We start from the raw sequence: 27,756 nt of genomic DNA, 5'->3' as shown, positions 1-27,756 counted from the left end.
ACTTGTTTTTATAATTTTACTCCTGCATACGTTTGTAAAATACACTAATATATTTTCAAAACTTGCGTAACTAATCTTGTAATAATTCTCAACTTTTTCCTCCAGAAATTATGTTTCTGAATATAATACCCGCTGATACAGTGTAACTTCAGACTATTAATATTACTTGCTATGTAAATATGCCATAATTTATTAATCCATTTTCCTTTTAGCGGGTTGTTCCTAATTTTTTACTATTTCACAGAGTCCTGTAATAAACTTGCCACATGTGTACATGTACACTTGTGAAAGGAAGTTTCTCTAGGGTATATGCCCAGGAGTAGAATAGCTGAGAAGTAGGATAAAGGTAGCTTCAGCTTCATTAGATATTGTTTATTGTTCTCCTAATGGTTGTACCTATTTACTCACCCATCTGCAAGGTATGAGAGCCCCATTTCTCCACATTTTTATCAAAACTTGACATTTTTAGACATTTTAATTTTTACCAATCATAGAGATGTGAAATGCCTTCCAGTTTTTAAATTCATAATTCCCAGAGTTCCAGGAAGCCTGAAGCTAGTTTTCATGTTTCTTAACATTTCCAGTTTTTTTTCTGGGAATTACTTATGATACCCTTTACCCATTTTCTATTGGGTTATTTACCTTTTTACATGAATCTGTAGGTGCTCTTTATGTAATCTTTGCTAATACTTTGAGTTATTTGTGTTTCTCAGTCAATAGGCTAGTCTTTTAGCTTTATAGATAAGAAAATCCCTCCTCTCGAGTCATAAAGATTCTTTTACTTTATCTCAAGTTTAAAATTAAGTCTAATTTATCTGAAATTTACTTTTACATGTGGTATGAGGTGGAGATCTAATTTCATATTCTTTTTAAATGTAGATAACCAGTTGTCCCAGCACTACCCTTTTGTTATTGATTTGTAATGCCAATCTGTGATACATCGAAGACTTTTCTATGTGCATGGGTCTGTTTCTGGGCTCTTTGATACGTTCTATAGGTCCATTTGTCCCTGTGTCAGACCCACATTGTCTTGATTATCACTTTATACAAATACTTAATATCTGATAAGACATTTTATTGTGACCTTTTTCAAAACTGTTCTGAATATTCTTGATGACTCACTCTTCAAGGTAGATTATACAATTGGCTTATCAAATTTCATGAAAAATCCTGTCTCACAATTTTGATAGGCATTACATTTTATTTATGGATTACTTTGGAGCAAATTGACTATCTTTCAGTTCATGAACATGGTATATCTCCTTTATTCAGATCTTCCACAGTGGCCTTTCAGTAATTTTTCATAATTTTTCCTAAAAGGTATTGCTCATCTTTTATTAGATTTACTCCTGGGTATATTATCTTGCTTTTGTGAATAGTATTATTTTTCTAATTGGTTGTTTCTACCATATAGAAGCACTTTTTTTTTCCCCTTTGTGAACATATTATTCTCTCATTTTCCAGTAGATGGCAGTAAAATACATTAAGATTTCATTATTAATAACCTTTTCAGTGGTGTCTTCTTTTTTTCCACTGAAATTAAAATGATTTGTTTTAGAGGTATTGATTCTGGAGTATTTCTAAATTATCTCCCTTTGTTCCATTTAGGAAGATAAAAAGAAGCGAGATCGAGACCGCGTGGACAATGAGGCAGAAAAAGACCTCCAGTGTCAGGCCCCTGTAGGATTAGACTTGCCTCCTGAGAAGCCTCTTGCAAGCTCTTTAGCCAAACAAGAAGGTTGGAATAACTCTGAATTAACTGTCCTGAATGAGGAGGCTGAAATTATTTTAAAGATGGTAGCCAGGGAAAGTGACTGGGTTTTTAGCTTTTAAGTTAAAGTTTAAAAGCTGTTAAATTAAATTTTTTTTAAGTTTTCTTATTTATATCACTGCTTAAGAGCTTTAAATTAGCTTCAGTTTTAAACTTGATATTCTCATACTTTACCATATTTGAAAGATAAATGGAATTTCTCTGAGATATTTAATGATGGGCATGAGATAAGTCATATATAGAAAGAAAATAAGCTAAACAATACTCTCTAGAATCTTCCTTCTTAAAGCACTCTTTTCCTTTCTTCTTTACTTTAGAAGTAGAACAGACACCCCTTCAAGAAGCTTTGAATCAACTGATGAGACAACTGCAGAGGTGAATGTTTTTTCCAACATTTTTATAACATGGAAATTGAAATGGGAAATACAGGATCCAAACCACGTCTTTTTATTATTATTATTTGTTAAAGCCATATTTTATGGCCTGTATCCAAATGTACTTGATTTTAAAGTGGATGATAAATATTTTGCCTGGCAATAGAAGTACTCCAAGAGGCTGACTTCTAGATGTTCTCATTTGGTTTGTTTTAAATGGCAGCTTGCAGAGTGTTACTTAATACTCTTAATGGAAAATTTCTCCTTAATCTAAAGTAACTTCTGATGTTAAAGCTTTAAACCAGGATTAAACAGTATAGATATTTCCATTTGCTAATACATAAACACACCTTCTGTATGTTTGTGCAGTGCTTATCACTGCTGTCAATATTCAACAATTACCAAGTCTGGGAGAAGAGACAAAATGCCATAAATAAGATTTGTGACCCTCTCTTAAATGCAGAAATTTGTTCTAAAAATTACAATATCTTGATAACACTAATGTTAAGTTCTTAGAAAAGAATAACATGATCTTCATTAAAATATTTGTTTTGATACCTCTCTTTACTCAGAATTTGAATTCTCAGCTCAAAGACATTTACATTATTGGCAGAGGATTCATGGGTATAGGGCATGCATTCTCACAGTGAGTTTTCTTCTTACCATGTTGGCCTTATATGTCAACCCCAGAACATATCATAAATAATTTTTTAAGGTAAAGCCTCTACTGCTATCTGTATTCAACACCAATTCAGCTTTGCAGTGAAAATCAGAAATTAGTGGCCTCTCTTCCTTTTTGGTGTTACAGAACAATTGAGATATTTATATCTCAAGTCTTTACACTTGAGTAAATCATTCAATCATTCATTACTTGTCCCAAAGGAGTGAACAGGTAAGTATTAAGCATTCCAACTCAATTAGAATGTATGACTATAAAGCATTTTGGCTACCTTTTAATTTTGTTTCTTACAACGTAAGACCGGAATGTCGGGTAATGACGTCTCCTTAAAAGAAATCTACTTATCAGGGTCTCTCTTAGTCTAAGGATGTTCACATTGCTCAGAACATTTTGGAAATTAGAATCCAGAGCCACATTTTTTTGGAATAGCCTCAGTGATTCTTCATCCTTGAGGCTCAGCGCAAATGCTGGTAAAGAATATAGTTGACCAAGTTTAATAATAGCATTTTTGGTCAAACCAAGTGGGACTCTATATTAAAATGACTGATTCTAGGAGGTATAGATAATTTGCTCTGAAGAGGCCCTCCAGAGATGCTTCATGGTGTTATTCACAGTAGCTTTCATGGATAATATGCATTTGGATGTATAAGTTCCAGACTGGACTTTTTTGCTTATTCTCGGTACTTTTTAATCTCACTGCTTAGGCGTCCTGCTGGGAAGAACAAAGGCAGATTCACACACACCTAAATTCAGATTCCATCTCTGTATTTTATCAGATTTATGACCTAGAACAAATCATTTGACCTCTGAGCCTCAGTATTCTCATCTCTAAGTGAGGATACCACCTCCTTGATGGCTTTTGTGAGGATTAGATATAAAATACTTCAATTCCCTACCACTGGCCCTGGCATGTGCTAAATACATCTTTTAAATTGTTGCTATGCTTATTTTTAAATAATAATAAATATATTTATTTAATAATAACCATTTTTATTGATGTGATTATTTGGAGTAAGAAAGCTTTGATAGGCCAGATTTCCAGAGGAAAATAACAGTCTAATGAACTAATCTTATAGAGCAGTGGTTCTCAACCCTGTCTATCCTGGAAATACCAAATTCAACCCTAGAAAAACCATTGCCTGTACCACCCTCCTATAAGAGATTCTCATATAGTGGGTCTAGGGTAAGCCTCCCACCCCACTGGAATTTTTTTAAAGCTCCTCTAATGATTCTCATGCACAGCCAGAGTTAAGAACCTATGATGGAAAGCACTGGGTCTCAAGTATGGGGGTATTATGAGGACCTTTTTAATGTCAGTTTTTTGAGACCCCCCCCGCACCTACACACACAGTAGAAGTTGTATCCATTGATTAAGAAAATATATATAGTCATCCCTTGGTATCCACAGGGGATTGATTCCAGGAGCCCCCGTAGATACCAGAATCCAAGGATGCTCAGGTCCCTTATATAAAATGACAGCAGTCCAGTGAATACAGTCAGCCCTCCATATCCACATTGAGAAACCCACGGATACAGAGGGCCAGCTGTACTCGTGAGGAAGCAACAGCTCTGTGGCCCAAGAGTCCAAGCCTAATTAGAAACCAATATGGAAGATTGCAGGTGTGCATTCATTGTTATTATTTCTGCTTTTTCCTCTATGATTGATAAAAATACATAGTACTAATCTTCCAGAGTACAAGATATCGGTTAGTTAATCTAGATTTCTTATTTTGTTTCATCTTTCCCTGTGTTGGAGATGCTATGGATTAATTAAACTGCATATTTAAAAGATTCTCTGTCTTAAGGGTACAATTTATATGTAAAGCATCTTAACCTTATTAAATAGTTAGTAGTCTTTAAAATCGTTACTTCAGTTTTCAGTGAAAAACGCATTAGCCTACTACAAATTCTACATCTGAAGGGTTTCCTCTGACTCATGCTCCTTGACCAGTAGATTTGTTTGTGGTAGAAATAAAATTGCCTTTTTCCTGTCTTCACAGGAAAGACCCAAGTGCTTTCTTTTCATTTCCTGTGACTGATTTTATTGCTCCCGGCTACTCCATGATCATTAAACACCCAATGGATTTTAGTACCATGAAAGAAAAGATCAAGAACAATGATTACCAGTCCATAGAAGAACTAAAGGTAACTCTAGTTACTTACCTCGTGTTGGAGAAATAGACTGAGCTGTGCTACAAAGTAACATATCTATTCAATTGAGAGTCAAACTTTTGGATCCTATATGTACAAAAATCCTGGCAGAAATCTGCACGTCTGGTATTCAGGATCTTTCTCAAGTTTATTTTGATACCTAAAATCTGTATTTTTTTGTCTTAGAAAACATCTTTGAGCTTGGTGATTAAAACACCAGACAAAATAAGCCATCTGCTGTCTTTTATTATTTTGTGGGTTTTGGTAAAATTTTTAATTTCATGCGTTCTATAAAATATTTTCTCAACCTTTAAAATGAAAAGATGTTTGATTTTTAATTTCAGATCAATGCAGGTAAAATGGATTTTTTTAAATTAAAGTATGGTTGATTAACAATATTGTATTAGTTTCAGGTGTACAGCAGAGTGCTTCAGTTATATATTTTTTCAGATTATTTTCCATTACAGGTTATTAACAAGATATTGAATAGTCAGTATTTTAATGGAAGTTGATTTAGAGTAGTTTCTTTTTCTGTTTCTAGACATCTTCCTAATAGAGAATAAATTGGCTTGTCTAGAAATACTAAACAGAAGTTTAATTACATTTTCTTGGGGCTTCCCTGGTGGCGCAGTGGTTAAGAATCTGCCTGCCAGTTCAGGAGACACGGGTTCAAGCCCTGGTCTGGGAAGATCCCACATACTGCAGAGCAGCTAAGCCCGTGAGCCATAACTACTGAGCCTGTGCTCTAGACCCCACGAGCCACGACTACTGAACCCGCGTGCCACAACTACTGAAACCTACACGCCTAGAGCCTATGGTCCGCAACAAGCCACCGCAACGAAGAGTAGCCCCCGCTCACCACAACTAGAGGGAGCCTGCGTGCAGCAATGAAGACCCAACGCAGCCAAAAATAAAAATAAATAAATAAATAAGTTTAATTACATTTTCTAGTTTGATGAAAGTCAGTTGCTCCCTGCGTTCACTTCGGCTATACTTGTTTAGCATATTTTCTTCAACTTTGAGAAGAGAGAAATTTATAAATTACAAATAAAGAACCTACAAGCTACCAAGATGATACATATGCCTAATGTTATAGTTGAAGTTTTTTCCATCTTTAAATAGCCTTGGTATATATGTTGGTTTCAGAGTTATACTTTACATTTTAGTCATCCGAAGAAAAGGAACCATGTGTTTTCTTTTTTAATTTGCTCTATACCAAACCATTACGAACTTAACTGGTTTAGATAATATCTATTCTATCTTTGTTTTTTTCTGGTTGAACATTGTAGCGTTCACCTGCCCTAAGGGCTAGACCCTAATCAGTTACAGAAGGAAAATAAGACAGTAAACGTAAACGTTTACTTGGTCTCTTTTTTTTTTCATCCACGTTGATCGGTTGAAATTTATAACACTACCATTTAGTTCTGTCTTTACTATCAACTTGAATGTATAGATAATATTTCACTCTGTAAAACCTGAATTGTATTCTCTTGTATTCAAAGAAATGGAAACGTTTCTCAACTTTTCATCTGGTGAAAATTAGTCTAGAACTGTTTATTTCAGCATATTTTGGACCTTATATATTGCTTAATGGAAAATTTTTCACAGTTTTTTTTTCTTTTTGTGAATAGTTTTCCTTGGATCTTTTCCTTATGATGACATGAGGGAGTAGAAGTATGCCCCCTAAGTGTTTTTGAGATATGGTCAAGATTTATCATAATTGAAATGAACAAGTATTTTTAACTTTTTGGAGTTTTCTACATTACTACACTTTTTTCTCAGGAAAATTCAATAGCCCAATGTAGTATTTATTAGCTTATCCAGCTCATTAGGCTGTTCAAGGTTTTTTTTTTATTATTACATGAAAAGTATGCAGAAAGGTCATTCAGCTTTATGAATGATGAAGTGCCATTACACAAAAGTCCAGTAAAACCTAGCACGTGGCAGTTAAGATTCATGGAATCTACAAATTGCCTTAACAGATCAGACCTGTAATCAGAATAGTCCAGTACTCTCTTGCCAGTTAGAGACCAATGGTCATTTAGTGTAATAGTCATCTAGTGTCTCCCCTCATTTGCTTCTCCTACCCCTAAATATATATTTAATAATTCTTAATGGAATGGAAGCTTTTCAGAATATCTGTAAAAGGGTTCTTAACCTGGGGTCCTTTGGGTAGCCATGGATGAGCCTTTAGGGGGACGAGGAACCTTATAAAATGACATGAAAATTTTGTGTTCACCTTTGTATTACATGTATGTACTTGAGGAGTGGATCCATAGCTTTCATCAGATTCTTAGGGATCCAGGACCTAGCAAAATCCTAACTGATTAGAGACTTGGCCAAGAACTGAGGAGCCACATATACTTCGTTTCATCTCCTTTAAATTTAATATCAAATTTATTGTGACCCTTGAACAGTCTTCTCATATGCTTTTAAATAATATTCAGTCTACCTATCTTCATTACATTAAGTGTTCTAAGCTGTCATCACTAGTTATTAAATAATGGGGCTTGAATGTTTCGTTTTAAATTCAGAGGAGGAGTTTGGGACTCAGATTATTTTTTGTTGGGTTTTTATCATTTTAACTTAGTAAGGCCTTGGCATAATCGCCCTCACATTTATACAATGTAAAAATTACTTAACCGTGAAAATATGCAGTGGGATTGAGTTCCCCAGCACATGTGCATACTTTGAAATTTAAACCAAAAGTACAGTTTTGATAATTTGCCTACTGCAGTTACATGTTGTAACTCTTTGAGGTTGTATGGTTTATTTCAGGTTGGCATGATTTTGCAACATTCTGCAAATTATGTTTGGCTTATAACAGTGTCCAAACACTTAAAAGAAAATTAGTGTAAATGTTTTGCCATTTTTGCTCAGTTAATTTGAATCTGGTAGGAAATATTGTGATAATTTAATATTGTCCCAGTTTTCAGTCAGGATCTGAAGTAAAATATTTAACTCGTAACTGGAGAATTAAGATGTTTGTTTTAAAACTAAGAATATTTTTTAATTAAATGAAGTACACAGTTCAGATTTTTAAATATAAGATAGAAGTATTTTCTTCTAATTCTTTTTTTGTGCAATAAGATTGTACTGAAGAAACCCATTTTAAAATTTTATCTCGGGATCTAAAATTTATATAGTTACTATAGAATGTTTAAGAATTTGGAAAGGAATGTAGTAGGATATTTAAATTAATTTAGCAGTATTCGTTTTGTTAGTGCGTTTTATTTTTTTAATTTTTTTTTAAGTTTTTATTTTTTCTTTCCTTTTTTTTTGGCTGCGTTGGGTCTTTCTTGCGTGTGGGCTTTCTCTAGTTGCGGCGAGCAGGGGCTACTCTTCGTTGCCGTGTGCGGGATTCTCATTGTGGTGGCTTCTCTTGTTGAGCAGCACGGGCTCTAGGTGTGTGGGCTTCAGTAGTTGTGGCGCACGGGCTTAGTTGCTCCGCGCCATGTGGGATCTTCCCGTACCAGGGCTCGAACCCATGTCCCCTGCATTAGCGGGTGGATTCTTAACCACTGTGCCACCAGGGAAGCCCTGTTAGTGAATTTTAAAACTTAATAAATTGCTGTTAATGTTGCTTAGTAAACAGTAAAAGGATGGGAGCGGGTTTTGTTGGTTTGTTTTTGTTTTGGGGTGTTTTTTTTGGTGGTGGTAGTTGTTTTTAATTTCCTGAAGACCTGCATGATTTCAAACAGGACAGGAGGGTACTTTGTTTCATTTTAATGTATTTCTCCCTAATATTTTCTCTGCAGGATAACTTCAAACTAATGTGTACTAATGCTATGATTTACAACAAACCAGAGACCATTTATTATAAAGCTGCAAAGAAGCTATTACACTCAGGGATGAAAATTCTTAGCCAGGTAAAGGAAATCCTTTGTCATAAATAATAATTGTTATAAAAATCTATATCCGTTTGTTTTTTGGTTATAGTGATACAGGTCTAATACAGTACTGGTTTTATTTTATAGGCAGATGATATTAAAAGTAGGAAATATTAAATGAAAAAAAATTTTTAACATAGAAACGAAAATTAAAGCAGGAAGATTCTCATTTGGAATTGATAGAAATAAATATTGGCAGTCACTTGTAATTATTTACCTAAAAGGCTCTTGAGTTGGTATTCACCAGATAGACTTATATTGGCTGTGAAACAAACATCAACATGAATTCCAGGACAGGATAGATTACATGAATTATGAGACCTTTTAGAAGGAAAGCTTTCTATTTCCCTTTGTAGGGATGGAATCTAATGTTCTGGTGAAGCACAGAAACTCCTTCGAGTAGAAAGAAACAAAATACACAAATGAACGATAATTTGGAATTGTCTCAAAGCCACCTCCCCACAGGAGCAGACTTTCCTTTGAAGGATAAGAACTGTTGCACATAGTAAGGCATTTGACATGGGAGAAACGTGTGCAGAGACGCAGACACATCATCATCACCATCATCAAGCTTCATGAGGGAGCTTAAACTTATTCAAAACAGAGATACTGTAGATAGTGGCAGAAAGTGACGGGAGTCTCGTCTCGTCTCAGAGCGATGGCTGATGAATGACCTTGAAGGGCAAATTGAGGTGAACATGTGCATCTGCTGGGAGAAGAGGAGAGCTCACAAGATAAATCACGTCTTTTGAGGTTTTACTCACAACGCTGCATAGGATGGAAAATTAACTGAGGCAAACCTGGCACCTTATCACAGCGGGAAGTCAGAAGACTGAGTTCTAGTTTTAGCTCTTTTCCACTAACTTTTGGACCTTGGCCCACCCTGGGCCCTTTAACCACCCTGGGCCTCAGTGTTCTTATCTGTAGAGAAGAAGGTTTAATCTGAGATCTCAAAGATAATTGCTAGCATTAATGTGCTGATTTTAGAAAGAACTAGAGTAAGGAGGAGATCAAGAAGAACAAGATGTGAGAGGGATTTTGCAAAGAGAAATGAGTGGGTATGAGGAGAAAGAAATCAGAATCAAGGGCTCGGGTTCAAATTCAAGGGAGTTAGAGAATAGTAGAAATGAGTCATGTGTAGATGCACATGGTTTTCCAATTTTTATGGTGATCATTTGTATCACAGTTTTACATTTAAAGAATTGCCTTGGTGCGCAGACGTCTTAGTGTCTGTGTGCTTGGCTCTGAAAGATTCTTGTATCCACTTAACGGAGGAAAGAAAAACATTTGGATTGATGTTCATTCTTGCACTCCTAAAATTTAGACAACATCAATTCCCACCCTTTCCTAGAGACTTGGGAAACTGTAATGTAAGCCAGTTACCCATCTTTGGCAAAATATGCAGAGGAAAGGGGAATATAAAATGTTTATCCCATTCTTTGCAGAAAAACTCAGAATCCAGAACCATATTCCAGTTTTAAAAACCTGCAAAATACTTGCTATTTTTGTATTTGAAGTAAAAGTGCACCCAACAAATGCAGTATTTAGTCACTCCAAAATATGTACATTGAATTTTTAGGATAAAGTTTAATTCGCAAACATAACATATCCAAGTAAAATTTTCAACTTTGATCTACCACTGTTTTCTCATCTTTAAATAATGTAGTTAATATAACATGTAAACGACTCCAGTATCTCTTGTATTTTATTGGGGATGGGATGGCTGGAAGCACAGGAAAGAAAACCTTTCTCTTCCACTTTCCCTTTTCTCTCTCTGTTGTCTTCCCTTTTTTCAGATCTCTTCCTGTTGAGGAGCCCTACGCATCCTGTGTTATAGCTTCCTGTTGACTGTTCTCTCCACCCTAGATGGGAGAGACCCTTACAGTAGTGATTTTTAAATGTTTAAATTTAGACCTTCTGAATTACTCTTTTAATAGCACATCTCCCAAGAGAGCCCAGTACACCCTTCCGTGAATGGTGTCTTTTCAAAGATAACTGTTTTTGAATTCAGTGTAAAGATTGTAGAGCAGTCATTCATCATTTTTTCAGTTACACACAAGTAGTGACTATTAGGTGACTATTAGTAGATGTGTTATTTTTATAAAAAGTGGACATATGCAGAATAATTCTTTTGATTTCCCAAATACTAAATGTTGCATTATAGTATAAACAGTACTATTCATAGCATAGTGGCTTTGGATCAGACTAATCAAGGTTCAGGTCCTGGCTGTGTTATTGAGACTCTGTGTGATCTTACGCGGGCCATGTAACCTTTCTCAGCCTTTTTCCCATCACGTAAAATGGCATAACAGTAGTACTTACCTTATAAAATTATACCTGCTACGTGAGTGAGCACTCAGTAGGTGTTAGCTGTTACTAATGGCAAAGAATCAAACCCTTTGGACATTTGTAAAATTGAGAATTAATAAACAGTATGCTGATTTGGAGACATTTTAGTTACCAAAAAAGAAAGACATTGCTTTCAAATTAAAATTAATTAAACTCAGTTTTTTTCCATGACTTGTGTTGAAATTTAGAAAATTTCTCTAATTGAATTATTTTAATTTTATGCATATTATGTTTTTCTAAAAATCTGAAAACATTATTAAATGTAGGTTCTGCTTTATAAAACTCTAGAATGGAAATTAAAAGGTTACTGAGAACTTTGTGATCTAAGCCCATTCATTTAACCAGCATTTATTGAGTGCCTACTATGTGCCAACCTCCGTTTCAGGTGCTAGAAATAGATGAGTTAAGAAATGGCTTAAGTGACATGCACAAGGGGAAACACAAATGGCCAGTAAATGCACACAGAAAGAATCACACACTAGTATTTTTTAAGTGTGTATTAAAATAAAACCTGTTTTTAAAAATCAAATTAGTAATTTTTTTTTAATGGTACTAATCAGTTTGCCAGGGATTCAGAGAAAATTTCAAACACTGGTGAAACTTTCAAATACTATTAATTGTTACAGTTTTTCTAGAAAGCAGTTTGGTAGTACACATCAGAAGCCTTAAAAATACTCATTCCCTTTGACCTAGTATTTTTACTCCTAGTATTTATTCTAAAGAGATAGAGATTCCTGGAGACTTTTATTTATAATAGGAGAAACTTGGAAATAAGCTAAATGTCCAGTAAGGGTCGTTAATTAAACCATGAGACGCACATGGGATGAAATATTATACAGTTGTTAAGAATATTTTATGATACAGAAGGGAGATACTTGCAGTTTATTAACTGAAAAAAAAAAAACTTTGCTTGTTACAAAATGTTCATTATAATTCCAATTTGCTAATATGTGTAATGCTTAGAAAAAACTAGAATGTTAAACCTGTTAACACTTTTCCTCTCTGGATAATAAATTAACAAGGTATTTATTTTCTCCTCTACCCATGTCTTTGTCTACCATAAAATATATTGCTTAAATAGTTTTAAGATTATTTTAAAATTATAGTCCAGTAAAAATAGGGTTCACTTCTTGAGGCTCTCAGTCTGTACTGCTAATACAGCAGAGTATGATGAGGAAAGTCCCCATCGTGAGAGACAAGAGGCCTGGTCTGTGGTCACTGGTTCTGTGACTTTAGGTGAGTCATTTAGCATTTCTGGGCTACACTGTTCTTATTTGAATGATCTCTGGTCCCTTCCAGTTCTAGTTTCTATTATTCCACAGAAGTCTTCCCTGCTGTTGCTGTGCAGCCCTGAGGAGACTGCAGTCCATATTTTATCCAGTGACAACACTCAGAAATAAAACGCAGAATAGTCACTGGGAACAAATCTGCCTCTTTAACATTTGTCCAGAAACCTCAGGTCCTTAACCACCATGAAAATTTCACAGCGTATCAACGCAGTGGAAAATTCAGCATGTTTCACAAAACAGAAACAATACTTCTTTGGTTAGAACATTATGCACTCTGAAAAAGAAACTAGGCTAGCAGCCTTGTTATTCTCCTTGAGGCATGTTTTCACACAGAGAAAAATGCCAGAATCATCATTGATTATCCCAGGATACCAGAATGTAAGGGATCTTCAGATGTTCACATGCTCTAGGTTTTAAATACCTGATAATTCTTAAATTTCAGAAGATAAAACCATTCTGTTAAACATAAAACTTTAACATCCTATTAAACTAAATTTTACTTTTTAAATTTAGTACTGCAAAGAATACTTAGTATTTATTCACACTTTCTCTTCTGTGAACTTTTTGATGATGCAGCAAAGTTATAGAGCATTCTCTTACGTTGGAAATTATCTGCATTGAAGGAATAGACTTTATTGTCCTGGTTCCTAAATATTCTACTCTGTTGGTATGATTACATTTAATTGTTTTTCTTCCCTAGTTAATAACAGGATAAGTGCAAACTCTTGTGGAGGAAAAATGCATTACTTTCAAAATGAATGACAAACATTCAATAAGAATATTCTTGAATATTTTTAGGAGAGAATTCAGAGCCTGAAGCAGAGCATAGACTTCATGGCAGACTTGCAAAAAAGTCGAAAGCAGAAAGATAGAACAGACACCTCGCAGAGTGGGGAGGACGGCGGCTGCTGGCCAAGAGAGAGGGAAGACTCTGGAGACACTGAGGCACAAGGCTTCAAGAGTCCCAAGAAGGAAAATAAAAAGTAAAGAATCTTTGGAATATTAAGGTTAAGCTGTCTTTTTCACACCAGTATCGGGAGAAAATACTGATTGGGGGCCTGCCTTGGGTCCATGGTTGGTTGGGTTTTGTCCTGAAAGTCCATTTTGATGATTTGATACCCTTCTTCTCATGCAAAGCATTATATGGAATTGTCCAAACACAGTTCAGAAAATAGTTCTGAATGTCTGTTCTGTATGAAAGTAGTTTTAAAACCAGTAAACTACCTTTAGGGACTCATAATTGTCTGTGAGTTTATTTTAGTAGAACTCTTTGTTTAAGAAAAAAGTGTATTCATTATTTCATTCCACAAAGGAGTTGAGACCGTACTTAAGGCTAAGGACAGTTAAAGCTACCTTCTAAACAGATGGGCTATCACTGAGATGTGTGCATGTTTTCCACTCAGTGCCAGCTGGTAGGAGCAGTAATGAGCCACTGGTCCTACTGGGCAGCAGCTGGCATGGCCGGACGCAGTCGTGTATATCCTGCTCACACCACTGCCTACTCTGATGCCCAGCACCTCGCTGTCAACTCCGGGAGAAGGGTTTAGTTAGCAGTGTGCGATTTCTGCTGTCATAATGCAAAGAAAGTAAACTTGTGACACGTTTTTGTTATATTTCTAAGATTTATACATTTTAAATGTACATTTATTTTAATTTTAAATATTGAACTTAATAAATACAAATTGTGTGCCCCTCCCCCTTTAAAACATATTTGAGGTGGAGTTTCATTTTTGTGAATCTTCTAAGAAAAACGTTTAGAGCAAGTAACACTGGACACAAAAAGGGAGGGAACTAGCCAACTACTTGGTTTGCCTTACTGTTGGTGTGTTATTAGGGCCCCTTACCAGGTCATTAAGGAACAAAGTTTTAATTGGTGTCAGTAGTGCAAATTTCTCCACTTTAGTTGTATTCATATTTGGAATTACATTTTAATGTTTTCATCTTATCTTTTTTTTTTTTTACTTAGTACTAATGTGTGTTTTCAGGAAAGACAAAGATGTACTTGAAGATAAATTTAAAAGCAATAATGTAGAAAGAGAGCAGGAGCAGATTGACCGCATTGTTAAGGAATCTGGAGGAAAGCTGACCAGGCGGCTTGTTAATAGTCAGGTGATCAAGCTTTTCCTTTCGTTTCATTACCTACTGATTCGGGTTGTCTGAAACTTACAGTTTTTAAGTTGCTTGTGTCCTTTTAATCCATATCTGCCATAGAGTTCTTAAGGAGAACACTCACAAAAAGAAAAAGGAATAATATACTTGGTTTGTAAAGTATATAGTATTATCCTGTTACTGGATAAAGGGATTTGGGTTTGTTCGTTTTTTTAAGTGATGTTAATGTGTTCTAAAGTTGGAAAATGAACCACAGACTTAAAGCTTACAAAGAAAACATTTATGTACTGGTCTTTTCAAGTCATATTGTATAGCACGTTGGTTCTAAAACCAAATGAATTAATACATGACTTTGGGCAAGTCACTCCCCTTCCCTGGCCTTCAGTATCCTTTTTTAATAGAGTGAACAGAACTCGGTGACCTTAAGGACCCACACAGCTCTTCAAAATTCTGAGATTTCTCTAACCTTCATTTCTTTAACCCATCAACACCTGTGTGCATGGAGACAGGTGTGAAAGTTGATATCTGAGTATAGTGATGATCGCTACCTGTAATATTAGCTTGACTAAACTAAGGTAAGGTTTTCTGATGAGCAGCATATGTACATATGGTATATAAAACTGTTCATGCCATTTGAATACTTTGGGTCATTGCAGTGTGAATTTGAAAGGAGGAAACCAGATGGAACAACAACATTGGGACTTCTCCATCCTGTGGATCCTGTTGTAGGAGGTAAGTTCACAGAATTAGACTGTGCATGAACTTTGAACTTGATGCTAATTTGGAAAAGAGCAGTAACCCGGGTTAACATTTTAAAGCAACAAGTCTGAATATTGATAAACCTAACTGTATCATCATCCATAAAGAACTTGGCTAGGCATCGTGTACTTCATACTAACAGCTAGCCTAACTTTATTTCATCCCAAATAAGTACTACAGTTCAAGTTTTCTTTAAAATATAAAGTGCCTGGAATATCATACCCACCATTAACAAAGCCAAAATATTAGGCAGTCATTTCTAGCCCTGGTTTTAAGAGACTCTGGTATAAAGGCTCAGTTATTTCTTGAAGTATCTCAAAACCCTCAGACTATGGCATAATAAATTTAACTTGACTTTTTAATTTCAGGGAATAAAATGAATATATATGCCATGTAGTACCTTAATGGGAATGGAATAATATATAGTTAATGACATATCTTTCACTGTGGTTGATAGAAAGTTTACAAAGGTTGGGGATCACTATTTTAGAAACTCAAGTCATACTTACATTTTCTCAAATGATATTTTAATGGAAGTAGTATAGGGAATATTTTAAACCTTGATGTAAGAATGGGAAATTTATGTCATTCATCTGAGGGGGGAGAATCATGTGATAAGCATGAGAATATTTTATAAATATCTGTTTTCATACTACCATTAGGAGAGAGTTAATTGGAGATAACAAAAATGAATAATGACAAAATTCCTGCACTTCAGGAAATAGTCTCCATTATTTATTGTTCGCCATGAGCAAGACACTGTCTTAGGAGCTTGAGGTGGAGCTAGGTGTAAAAAGGGAGCAAAACAGGAAGAGACAAGTCCCCCTTACATTCTGTGGAGTGGGGAAAGGAGGACACAAACAAAAAGAATCATGTAAAGAGATGGCAACTTGTCCACCATGAATCAGTACATCAGAGGAACAGAGCGGCAGAGTAGTAACAGGATATATCTATCTCGTGTCTGGGGGTCAGAGAGGGCTTCCTTAAGAGATGTTTAGGTTGATCCCAAAATGGTGGGTAAGGGATTGGGGAATAACAGGTAAAAAAAACACCTTGAAGCAGAGAAGAGCTTGGTGCATTTGACGCAAGCCTGTCAGTGTTCTCTTTGAGCATTGCATTCCACTCTTGAAATGCTGAAGGAGAACATTAATAGCCTCCTTACTTAGAAGAAAAGGAACTGGTGCTACGTTTTCAAAACAAAACTCATTTTTTACTTTTATATGAACTTTCCGTACGAACTTTTTAGGGTCTTGTGTCAAAGAAGATGCCACAGGGGAGAAAAAGAAAACAGAAAATGCCACAGGATTGAGAGCATTGCTCTCTGTAGTATAGCCGTGATGAAAATTTGGTGATGCAGCTAAGTTGATTTAGGTCACACCTTAAGATCTGCCCCTTTCTTTGTACTTGGGGTCTGGTCTCTGCTCTTGGTCTGGTTTTCTGGATTTCCTGCTTCTGTAGGCATTATCAAATGTGGCCAACGCTGACCTGACTCCTCACACACACACACAGCAGCTCCCCCAGGAGGCCAGTTTACTGGTTTAAGGCAGAAGATGTCCCTGGCTCAGCTCCATCCTCCTGGTTGGAGGCACTAGTACCAATTAGGACATCAAATTCCGGAAGATCTGATTTAGGTGTTTGAAGTTTCTCACAAGTGCGTTTATTTTATCACACTGATCACATGTGGCAGTAGACTCTATTCCAGGGTGGTCGTGCTACAAAAATCATCTTGTCTCTTCTTCAAGAGAAAGTGTCCTTTCTGTTGGAATTTGTTAGAGACCACGTTTTCTCCTGATACCATCCTTCTCAGTTCTTATGCTTGTATCACAGACTTCTAGCATCATTACAGGGGTTCGTTCCTGGTTTACAGACCTCACATCTTTAAAGACTATTCTTCCCTGCAGTGCAAGTCTGCCTCAGATTAATTCAGATTCACTTATCCTGAATATATTATGAGTTCTTGTCTTTAATCATGTATTTTCCCTTAGTCTTTTACTTGACCTTTTCTACTGGTTTACTTGCATCATCTTAACATTAAAAGATCCGACCTTCAGGACTTCCCTGGCGGTCCAGTGCTTAAGACTCCACACTCCCAATGCAGGGGGCACAGGTTTGATCCCTGGTGGGGGAACTAAGATCCCACATGCTGCGGGGTGCGGCCAAAAGAAAAATTTTTTTAAAGTCCATGTTTAGAAAACTTTAAACATGTTTTTTAAAGTGAAGTGCAACATGATTATAAAGAATTCCAGGATGCAGTAGAGTATAATGAAAAGGACCAGATTTTGGTCCACGTACGTTCCTGCCTTTCTAAGCTCAGATTTTCTTATGTTAAAAATGGGTAGAGCAAGGGCTGCCCAGAGTCACGTGGATGGCATGAAGCAGTGTGCGCACAGACGCTGAGTGAGAGCACCATCTGGATCACTGCCACATGAGCTGCCTCCACCGTGCTCACTCTTATGTTTTAGAACCAGGCTACTGCCCTGTGAGACTGGGAATGACGACTGGAAGACTTCAGTCTGGAGTGAATACTTTGCAGGGGTTCAAAGAAGATAAAAGGAACAAGGTAACTCCAGGTAAGGCTCCCACATGGTAGTCAAGTTTTTTCTCTTCTTTCTCAAGGAGCTGAGGAAAAGAAGCACTCTCTTTATGGTATTTTTGCAACATTAATTAGCTATTTTATTAAGAAACTGAAAAATCAGTATTTTTTTTTCTAAATTTATTTATTTTTGGCTGCGTTGGGTCTTTGTTGCTGTGCGTGGGCTTTCTCTAGTTGTAGCGAGCGGGGGCTACTCTTCGTTGTGGTGCGCGGGCTTCTCATTGCGGTGGCTTCTCTTGTTGCGGAGCACGGGCTCTAGGCGTGCGGGCTTCAGTAGTTGTGGCATGTGGGCTCAGTAGTTGTGGCATGTGGGCTCAGTAGTTGTGGCTTGCGGGCTCTAGAGCACAGGCTCAGTAGTTCTGGCGCACGGGCTTAGTTGCTCCGCAGCATGTGAGATCTTCCCGGACCAGGGCTCAAACCCGTGTCCCCTGCGTTGGCAGGTGGATTCTTAACCACTGTGCCACCAGGGAAGCCCCTGAAAAAATCAGTATTAGTATTCAAAATGAGTTTTGTTATTTCTTTTTTTTCCTCTCTGCTTTGTGGGCAAAGATTCACCTGAGTTGTGACTTCACAAATACATGTTTGGAGAAAATGTTTACCCTAAATTTGTATGCCAGTCAATGAAGTAGCAAAGTTAGAAGGGAATGATCTTTAATAAAAATATAGATTGACATACAAGTTAAAGAATGGTATTGTGGTTTGTGTGTGTGTGTGTGTGTGTGTGTGTGTGTGTTTTTATCAACAGTGTTATACTTGAATTATGGACCCTACAGTTCTTATGCACCACATTATGACTCCACATTTGCAAACATCAGCAAGGACGATTCTGATTTAATCTATTCAACCTATGGGGAAGACTCTGACCTCCCGAGTGATTTCAGGTGAGTCACCAGTTCGTCAGTATTCTGAGTGCTACGTTGTCCTAAAATACTGATATATATAAGTGATCTATTGATAGACTTACAGAGTTATTCAAATGGTAGAAAATGTGTTCAGTAATTTTTTTAATTGACAGTAATTAAATAGACCCCTAGTTATCATCGTTCTTTAATAGAGACCATATATTTTAAAGAAAGAATGTATCTCCCTAATATTTTCTGATGTTGGCATCTGTAGTATTTTAATTCTTACAAAAATATCTTTTTAAAGATGCTTACTAAAATTCAGGAGCTTGTTGCTTCAAAATGTTGACGTGCCACCTGCTTTACTGTAACAGTTTTGTGTGTCAGTGAGTTGTTCCAAATTTGATCAGTTTGGGAAGCCACAACCCATTTTCCCCAAGATCAGAGGTAGGACATGATTCGATTCCTAATGCAACCCACATCCAAGCCTGTTTGACCCGTCACGTACCAGTAGACCATTGCAGTTACACTCAACTATCCTTTATTGTTTCTGTGGGAAGATAACTTTGTGTTCTTATTTAGGATGTTGGGTACTTTGCATCCCATCAACATAATGAAATGTCCTGATTTACTGGGATTCTGGCTTGGGGTGAGACACTGAACTTGGGTTATTCCTCCTTGGCCCTGGCACTTTGTTAACTTCGTCATATGTAAGAATTTAACCCAATAGATTAACCAGTCTCCTGGTGTTCTGACAAAGGGGGGATTGTTCACTTTTATATATGTATGGTGGTAGTGGCGGCAGTGTTTTTATAAGGCAGGGGTCCTTAGTCAGTGACTGTGGTTTAAGATCAAGCCATTTGTATATCCTTTAGACCTCTTCTCACCAGCTTGAATAAATTCTTTCTGGGTTATTCATCCATGCATTCCACATACAGGCATTGCAGGTGCCTTATTTTCCAGGCATTCGTCTAGATACTGGGGATTCCCCTGGGAAACAATGCTGACAAAGACCCATGCCCGCCTGTCAGGTGGTAACAGGTGTTTTGAAGAAGAGTAAAGACGTAAAGGAAGATAGTGCTAGGATTGGGAGAGGGGTGCTGTTTTAAATAGGGTAGTCAAGGAAGGCTTTGCTAAGTGAACATTGAGCAAAACTGAAGGAAGTAAAGAAGCAAGCGTTGCTGCCATCTGAAAGAAGAACATTCCAGCCAGTGGAATAGCTGTGCCAAAGGCCTGAGGTGGGAACCTGCCTGACACATTTAGAGACCAAGAAGAGCAGTAAGGGACAGGAAGAGTAGGGGAAATAACTGGTGGGAGTAGATCTTTGTAAGGACTTGGCATTTTATTCTAAGTGAGGTGAGAAAATATTGGTGGCTTTTGAGCAGAGTAGTGACCAAGTCTGGCTTATAATTTTAAAAGGAGCACTATGGCTGCTCTGTGGAAAACAGATTGCAGGGGGGCAAGGGAAGAAACAGAGGAACAGCTGTCATAATCCAGATGAGAACTGGACCGTGGGAGTGGTGGCTGAGGTGCTGAGAAGGGATCAGTAGTCAGCCAGTAGGATTTCTTGACTCACTGAAGTGAGGTGTGAGAGAGCAAAGTCAAGGAGGACTCCAGGGTTTTAGACCAAGCCTAAAAGGATGACATTGCTCTTTACTGAGAAGGGGAAGATTTTAGAAGGACTACTTCGGGAGGAAGATCCAGCAACTCAATTTTGGACATTTTGAGCCTATTAGACCTCCAAATGGAGCTGTCCAAAGAGTGTGGTCCAAACTGGAGGTGTGACTTTTAGAGTCTTTTAGTATATGTGAGAGTCCTGAGGTGAATACGATCACCTTAGGGAAGAAGTGAAGGGGAGAAGCAAAGAATTCCACAGGCTGAGCCCTGATCCCCTCCACCACTGAGGTCTTGTTTTTCTTTGAAGTTTTCCCCAGGAGCATTTCCTTTTCATGGTGTTCTTGGTATTGTTTAATTCTCTTGTGATGATAACTTGATCACTGGTAAATATGTAAATACAGTGTTGTGTCCAGATGGAAAGTTTCACATCATGGGGTATAAATTTAAGGGCATCTAATGAAACAGTTGGCTATGATAGGAAGGTTACGCCAGTGGAGATGATTTGTATGAAAGTGACTTTCCCAACACACTCTCTTTCAGCATCCATGAGTTTTTGGCCACATGCCAAGATTATCCAAATGTTATGGCAGATAGTTTACTGGATGTTTTAACAAAAGGAGGACATTCTAGAACCCTGCAGGAGTTGGAGATGGTAAGAATGCTGCTAAAGAAACAGTGAGTTATCATTGGCCCTCGGGTGTTAGTCATCAGTGTTATGAAACCATGGGATTTACCAGTGTGACAGCTGAACTCCATTCCGCTGAAAAGACAGCCCAGCCCGGGTGGAGACCATGGGTGGAGGACAATGAACGGAAACGCGTAACTCGGCTACCAGGGTCTGTGAGGGCCAGAGGGTTGTCTTTATCTCCTCATCTTGGAAACGTAGGAATCAAAAACGGGGTTATAACTCAGAAGTCAGCTCGTGTTCTGTGCCCCAACAAAAAAGGAAGTCTTGCTCGCTGGCTTGACATTAAGTTGACTAAAATGATAGGGAATGTCCTTTTCCTTATTACATAGTAATAATACAGTGGTGGAGCCTCAAGTAAAAAAGTAACAAGCTTCCTCATTGCTGTATTGTATTAACACTTGTAAACTAGCTCCAGTTCAGTTGGACATAGTTCATAATCTGGGATAATTCAGAGACTTGGCTCAAAGATTAAAACCAGAAAGTGTTCCTTCAGTGTAGAGGAGAGTTGGTCTCCAGAATGTCCTTGTCACCATAGTTAGAGGAACCCTGTATCTCCTGGGGGTCATAACTCTTCCTGGTGGCTGTGACTGTAGTTGCCTTGTCCTCTGCCCTTGCTGTACCTGTGGCTGCTGGTCCTTGGGTGACCTGTCAGCAAAGCTGAGTCAGCGCCTGAAGTTCAGTGAGAACTGCTGTACAGTCTTATATCTTAGCACATAAACTGCATTCTTCACATGACCTAAAAAACATTCAGCTTTACATCAATTCAAAAATATTTTTACTATACCCTTCCCAGCAATTAACCTGAACTAATTAAAAGTCTTGAATTAAAATTGCATGTCTTTCATTTTGTTGATATGGCGATATATTTCAAATTTAAAGTTCCTCTGCCCTTTGATCCAGCAGTTCCTCTTAGAATTTATACTAGCAAATTAAGATAGAAGTTATAAATAAGCAATACAGTGTTTATAATTTTTTAAAACTGGGAATCAGTTAAATCACAGTATAACCTTTCAAGAAAAGATAAGAGATCATGACTGATTCTTTTGCATGATCCATGTATTGTTCATATATGCAGTATCTCTGAAGACTAGGATTATGGGAAGTTTTCATGTTCTCTATAGCATTTGAATACTTTACATTCTCTGCTGTCTGCAAGTGTTGCCTCTTTTTATGTAGAATACACCCTGGAGTACTCCTATCTTCTCTTTGTCAGAGATTTCAGCCACCTATTGCTGAAAATAAGGCTCCATTTATTTAGGTCCTTGTATGCTATTTACCAAGTATCTTCTTAAACATGTACGTTGCTTCTTGATTGGTCATAGAACTGTCAGTCTTAAAGTCACCAGTAATATGTACTCTGGACTCACAAAATACTCTCAAAATGCTAGTAATTATATCTAATTCATTTTTGGTTTAAAAAATTATATTTTGATAATTCTTATTCCTTTTATCTTGCCGTGAAACTCGTGATGTTTTTCTATTTTCCTTGATATTTGCCTTTTTATATGTCTTTTAATAAAGTGTTTTTCTTTATCCTTATAGTCATCTCCTGAAGATGAAGGCCAGACTAGGATGCTTGACACAGCAAAAGAAATGGAGGTGATTATATTTTTTACTCTTCATAAGAAATATTTAAATGGCGAATAAGCTAGAAAGCCTAAATGATAAAGCTTTTATTTTAAAAGAAAAATATTTATCGAGTGTCTCCTGAGATCGAAGAACGTTTTTTGCCTGTGGGGAATGTAGTAGCAGCGAGTGCAGTAGATAAGCACGCATGTAAACAAGGGAGCCAAAGCCAATTACTGTACAGAGTAAATGTACATGTTGTGGGAACGCAGGTTGGGGAAACCAGCTGCTTTGGACAGCTGAGGAGATCCTCACAGAGGGACTTCCGGATGAACTGGGTCTAGAAGGATCAACAGGGTTCCTGCAGCACAGGGCCAGGTGTGTGAAGTGGGTAGAACTTCATGTGTAATGACCTGAATAGATCTGAGCAGGCAAGGCACATGTGCAGAGCACCCAGAAAGTGAGTGACCACAGGGTACCTGGAGAGAGGAGGAAAGGTATTGAGGACCAAATGATGACGAGTCATATATGCAGTGCTTAAGAAGTTGAGATTTTAGAAGTTAGACTGCTGTGATCAAATGTGGAGGCGAGAGAGGGGCTGGAGGGAGGGGACCAGTGAAAAGCTATGGGACTTTACGCTAGTTAACTTTTTGCTTAGATAACAATACAATGGAAGAGAATGAAGGTGTACAATAAAGGGGAATACAGTAGAACTAAAATTGACAGGACCTGCACGAGGTAGATATTAGTATTGTTAGCTCATATTCGACATACAGGAAAAGGAGCACACCTTTGCCAGGGGAAGAAATTTCACTTGGTTTCAGGGCTGGTGAGTGTGATTTGAGACATCAGTGGAGGTGTGGACCTGGAAGTCATTGGTGTCAAGGTAGAATTATTGTAGGTATTAGGTGACTGAGATTGTCCAGGCAGAACACGTAGGCTGGGAAAAGGCCAAAGAACAGAACCTTGGAGAGACCAGTAGTTAAGGTGGGAAAACCACGGAAGACTAATGCAGGAAAGAGTCCAGCAGTGTCAGATGCTGCACAGAAGCCCAGTAAGAGGAGACCAGCAGGTGTCATTTGTAACCTTAATCAGAGTAATTTCAGTAAAATGGTGGGGACAAGATAAAGGTACCGTGAGTTAAATGACTGGAGGAAAACTGGGACATTGAAGATCAGAGAGATGTAAGCTCTTTGAAGGGAAAGAAAACTTGAAGATGTGAGATCAAGTAAAGACAGATGCAAATGTAGATGGTACTGACAAAATCCTGTCATTTTCCAAGAAAGGTCATGTACTTGGTGAGCAGGCAAGAATGAAAGAAAGCTTCAGAATGGGAAAGAAAGCTGGGTAAGAAGTTTATTGATGAGAGAAGTAAGGGCCCAGCCGAAATGGCAAACCATAAGTATCAATATGTACCGATACGGTTTTCTCCGCCACGCACTTTTAGCCCGTATGTCGGTAGAGAAATAGATGTTCAGACTGTCCGAGCTGAGAGTGCAATACCAAAGTATAAAAGGAACCATTAACTTTTGTTTACTCATTGTCAGGATTGATCTGTTCCTAAAAAGCAGTGTTGGGGTTATGGAAAACTCCGAGTCTTGTGATTCCAAAAATAAAACTCCACCCTTTTTAGGATTTTGTTTCTCCCGTGCAATACTACAGCCTGGCTTTGGGGCCTGGAGGAGACCTGGGAAGTATCTTATTATGATCAAGATCTACCACAGGGGAGTGCAAGTGTATAGTCTGAAACACTGCCTGTGAGCCTCAGAAACTGCAGCCGTGTCACAGTCACCAAAAGCGCTTCACAGTGTCGGCAGTAACGAGGCTTATCTTTAGAGTGGTGATGAAACAAGTGATGCAGATTGTGTAAGACACACCATTCCATTACCAAGAAGTGTGATTTATGGACACTTCTGCCAGGATTTGGGAATGGCATTTTAAAGGTTTTTATAGGCATCAGAATTATAACTCTACAGCTTGGCTTACAAACACAAGCCATCTTCTTAATTTCTCATTCTAGCACTGTCAGGGCTTAGCAAGCTCAATTAATCTTTTTTTTTTAAAGCAGATTACAGAAATCGAACCAACAGGGCATTTAGACTCCAATAATCAAGACAGGCTTACAGCACTGAAAGCAGTAGCAAACTTTGGAGCTCCAGTTGAAGTTTTTGACTCGGAAGGTAAGTGTCTCCAGAGGGTTTGAAGGAAATACTTCATGACACAGGCAGTCAAGATTTAATGTCACAGTAGCACAGACTAGCATAGCCATTCACTACAGGAACATCTTGGCTGGCCATGCTTCAGTGGAATCGTAAGCATGTGTGTGGTGGTGCTTTCATTTGAGGGGGTCACTCCTTTGAGGAGAGAAGACTAACCAATAAACAGCAAAGCCCCAGAGCGCAGAACTCGTTTACTGCACAAGGCCAGACGCAAGTATGTCCGTGTTGTCCTTAGTAAGTCATTCTTCTTACCACACAGAAGCTGAAGTGTTCCAGAGGAAACTTGACGAGACCACCAAACTGCTCAGAGAGCTCCAGGAAGCCCAGAATGAGCGTTTGAGCACCAGACCCCCTCCCAACGTGATCTGCCTCTTGGGTCCCTCATACAGAGAAATGCATCTTGGTATGTTGTACCTCTGGTAGGAGAATAAGGGTGCTTAAAGGGAAAATTTCTGAGTAGTGATACCACAGTAAAGTAACACTGAAGTGAGTACCATGGACAGTTTATTTTTTGCCACTTATATATTTATTGGGCTTTTGTTTTTTTTCTTTTTTAAGTTATCTAAAGGAACCACATTTCAGTACCCTGAACTGTCTTTATGTTGATTTTTCTTTCCAGCTGAACAAGTGACCAATAACCTTAAAGAACTTGCACAGCAAGTAACTCCGGGTGATATTGTAAGCATGTACGGAGTCCGAAAAGCAATGGGGATTTCCATCCCCTCCCCGGTGGTTGAAAACACCTTTGTAGATTTAACAGAAGGTACGTGCCCTGTGTCCCCGGGAGAGTGGAGGGCTAATAAGTGTGAGTAAAAGTAAACATTGGTCTTCCCCCTCCAAGTAACATCTGAAAGGTTTTGTCTCTGCTGTTAACATATGAACTATTTAGTTTTCTTTCCATCTTGTCTAAGGAATAAAGATTTCACACATTTGCCAAAAAAAAAAAAAAAAGCCACAGTGATGCACCTAGTCTTTAACCTTGAACATAGTAAAGAAGGGCTATCAACAGTTACCCTTTTTTTACCGTCACATACCTTTTCTAATTAAAAGGAAAAAAGTACTGAATGAAGGGGGTTTTTTCTTCCAGATTTTGAAGAACCGAAAAAGACTGATGTTACTGAGTGTGGACCTGATGGGATTTGAAGCTAACTGGTATTTGATTATATATTATGTATATATTTTTTTCATTCTTAACTTGGAAATGCTTTTTCAGAAGATATTAAATATTTGTAAATTGTGTTTTTAATTAAACTTTGGAGCAATTAATTTTAATGTTCCAGAGATTGGACTTCTATTAGGTAATAAAGCTGAACCTGGGACTGTGAGCTGTATTGTGCATATCAGCTAAGTTACCCCGTCACCTTTCCCTGGGGCCAAATCTGAGGATGAAATGATAGAGAAAAGCTCAAAAAATAGAACAGCCTTTTTATGACCATCCATTAAAAGAAGTTCCCCAAATAACTGAAATCCCTCATTTTGCCACATTTGCCGTACTTCTCATTAAGGAAATCATAACCAAATGGTTCCTGACTTACCAGATTTCACCTTGATGATTTATTCAAAAAGTGGCCTTGTGAGGAATGAATGATTTTGACCTGTCGCCACACTGAGCAGAGAGTGGGTGGGAGTGGACCTGGGCAAAGTTCTTGCAGAGCAGTGATAGTGCTACTTCCTTATGTTTCACAGGCAGGACCATGACTGAGAAACTCTTTAAAATCCCCATCCAATGAGATTTTCCATTGTTATGCCATGAAAACAAATACACTTAAAATAACTTTAGAATTTACTAGTGTGTCCCCTGTATACCTGTTGGGAATGATGTCCTTATGTAGAAGGATTAGGGGCTTCCCACCACCACAGAAACAAAACAAACAGAACATATCAGGAGTTTCATAGCACTGACTTGTCTAGTGTTCCTTTTTGGTTTGTTTTTGCCATTTGTCAGAGGGTTATTTGGAACTACAGTAAAAGGATAAGCCAAGTAAGATAACCAACTAAATCATCCATGAATACATAAGGAAATCACCAAGCTTAAAGGAAAGTTTACATTTCTATTTACTGTTTCTCACAGGTTACCTATGCTTCTGCCATACACCCTAAACTAATACTCATCTACTTTTACCTGAAATGCAAAGGTCAAGTGCCCGAGCAGTCTGATTACTTAAGTAGGAGACAACGATGTGGTCCTCTTCTATAACCAGGCACTAGACTGTAGCCTAGTTCAGTGAACAAATTAAGCTTAAGACCCTACTCAGACTGCGTGGAGCCCTTCTATAAAACATCCGGGCAGGAAGGTATTTTATTATTTTCTTGACTTTGAAAACTAACACTTAACAAGTAGGGTGAAGGAAAATTGAATCTCTCAAGAGAGTTAAGATGACCTAATCTTTCAAAAACATACTTGAAATCATATGCCAAGAGAATTAAAGAATCAGTCCAAATATGTATTTATCAAGTCTTTTTAGAGTTTGTCTCTCAAACATAATTCAGGCAGTAACCGACTCAAACTTTAGATCTACTTAGCTAATAAGGTAAGTTCCCGAAGACCAAGAAAACATTTAAATTCAGAACACCGTAGGAATCAGGCTCCCTGACTTCAGACTATACTACGAAGCTACAGTAATCAAGACAGTATGGTACTGCCACAAAAACAGAAATATAGATCAGTGGAACAGCTTAGAAAGCCCAGAGATAAACCCACGCACATATGGTCACCTTACCTTTGATAAAGGAGGGAAGAACATACAGTGGAGAAAAGAGCCTCTTTAGTAAGTGGTGCTGGGAAAACTAGACAGGTACATGTAAAAGTATGAAATTAGAACACTCCCTAACACCATACACAAAAATAAGCTCAAAATGG

General features: G+C 37.7%; 2 protein-coding genes across 5 annotated transcripts in view; one reads left to right on the top strand and one right to left on the bottom strand.

Annotated features, from left to right (window-relative positions):
* Positions 1 to 26,221, top strand: part of BRD7 (bromodomain containing 7) — a 38,013-nt gene extending 11,792 nt beyond the window's left edge. The window contains exons 3-17 of one of the 3 annotated variants that reach the window (XM_024747326.1): positions 1,609 to 1,738; positions 2,089 to 2,146; positions 4,825 to 4,969; positions 8,734 to 8,844; positions 13,302 to 13,486; positions 14,489 to 14,612; positions 15,269 to 15,344; positions 17,834 to 17,941; positions 18,710 to 18,845; positions 20,964 to 21,075; positions 22,654 to 22,710; positions 24,746 to 24,857; positions 25,156 to 25,299; positions 25,516 to 25,659; positions 25,984 to 26,221. In XM_024747326.1, coding sequence (XP_024603094.1) covers positions 1,609 to 1,738; positions 2,089 to 2,146; positions 4,825 to 4,969; positions 8,734 to 8,844; positions 13,302 to 13,486; positions 14,489 to 14,612; positions 15,269 to 15,344; positions 17,834 to 17,941; positions 18,710 to 18,845; positions 20,964 to 21,075; positions 22,654 to 22,710; positions 24,746 to 24,857; positions 25,156 to 25,299; positions 25,516 to 25,659; positions 25,984 to 26,039 — 1,698 coding nt within the window. In that variant the 3' untranslated portion in view covers positions 26,040 to 26,221. Of the gene's footprint in view, positions 1 to 1,608; positions 1,739 to 2,088; positions 2,147 to 4,824; positions 4,970 to 8,733; positions 8,845 to 13,301; positions 13,487 to 14,488; positions 14,613 to 15,268; positions 15,345 to 17,833; positions 17,942 to 18,709; positions 18,846 to 20,963; positions 21,076 to 22,653; positions 22,711 to 24,742; positions 24,858 to 25,155; positions 25,300 to 25,515; positions 25,660 to 25,983 lie in introns of all 3 variants that reach the window. The other 2 variants (XM_024747325.1, XM_024747327.1) reach the window with 2 other exon arrangements.
* ADCY7 (adenylate cyclase 7) overlaps positions 18,413 to 27,756 on the bottom strand; it is a 57,779-nt gene continuing 48,435 nt past the window's right edge. The window contains exon 28 of one of the 2 annotated variants that reach the window (XM_024747320.1): positions 18,413 to 18,439. The gene's annotated coding sequence lies outside the window, so the exon portion shown is untranslated. Of the gene's footprint in view, positions 18,440 to 21,117; positions 21,848 to 27,756 lie in introns of those variants that run through there. The other variant, XM_024747319.1, reaches the window with a different exon arrangement.

Source organism: Neophocaena asiaeorientalis, unplaced genomic scaffold (assembly GCF_003031525.2).
Source record: "Neophocaena asiaeorientalis asiaeorientalis breed wild unplaced genomic scaffold, Neophocaena_asiaeorientalis_V1.1 scaffold438, whole genome shotgun sequence".
Classification (NCBI taxonomy): Eukaryota; Metazoa; Chordata; class Mammalia; order Artiodactyla; family Phocoenidae; genus Neophocaena; species Neophocaena asiaeorientalis.
This window is presented reverse-complemented; position numbering and strand designations above follow the sequence as displayed.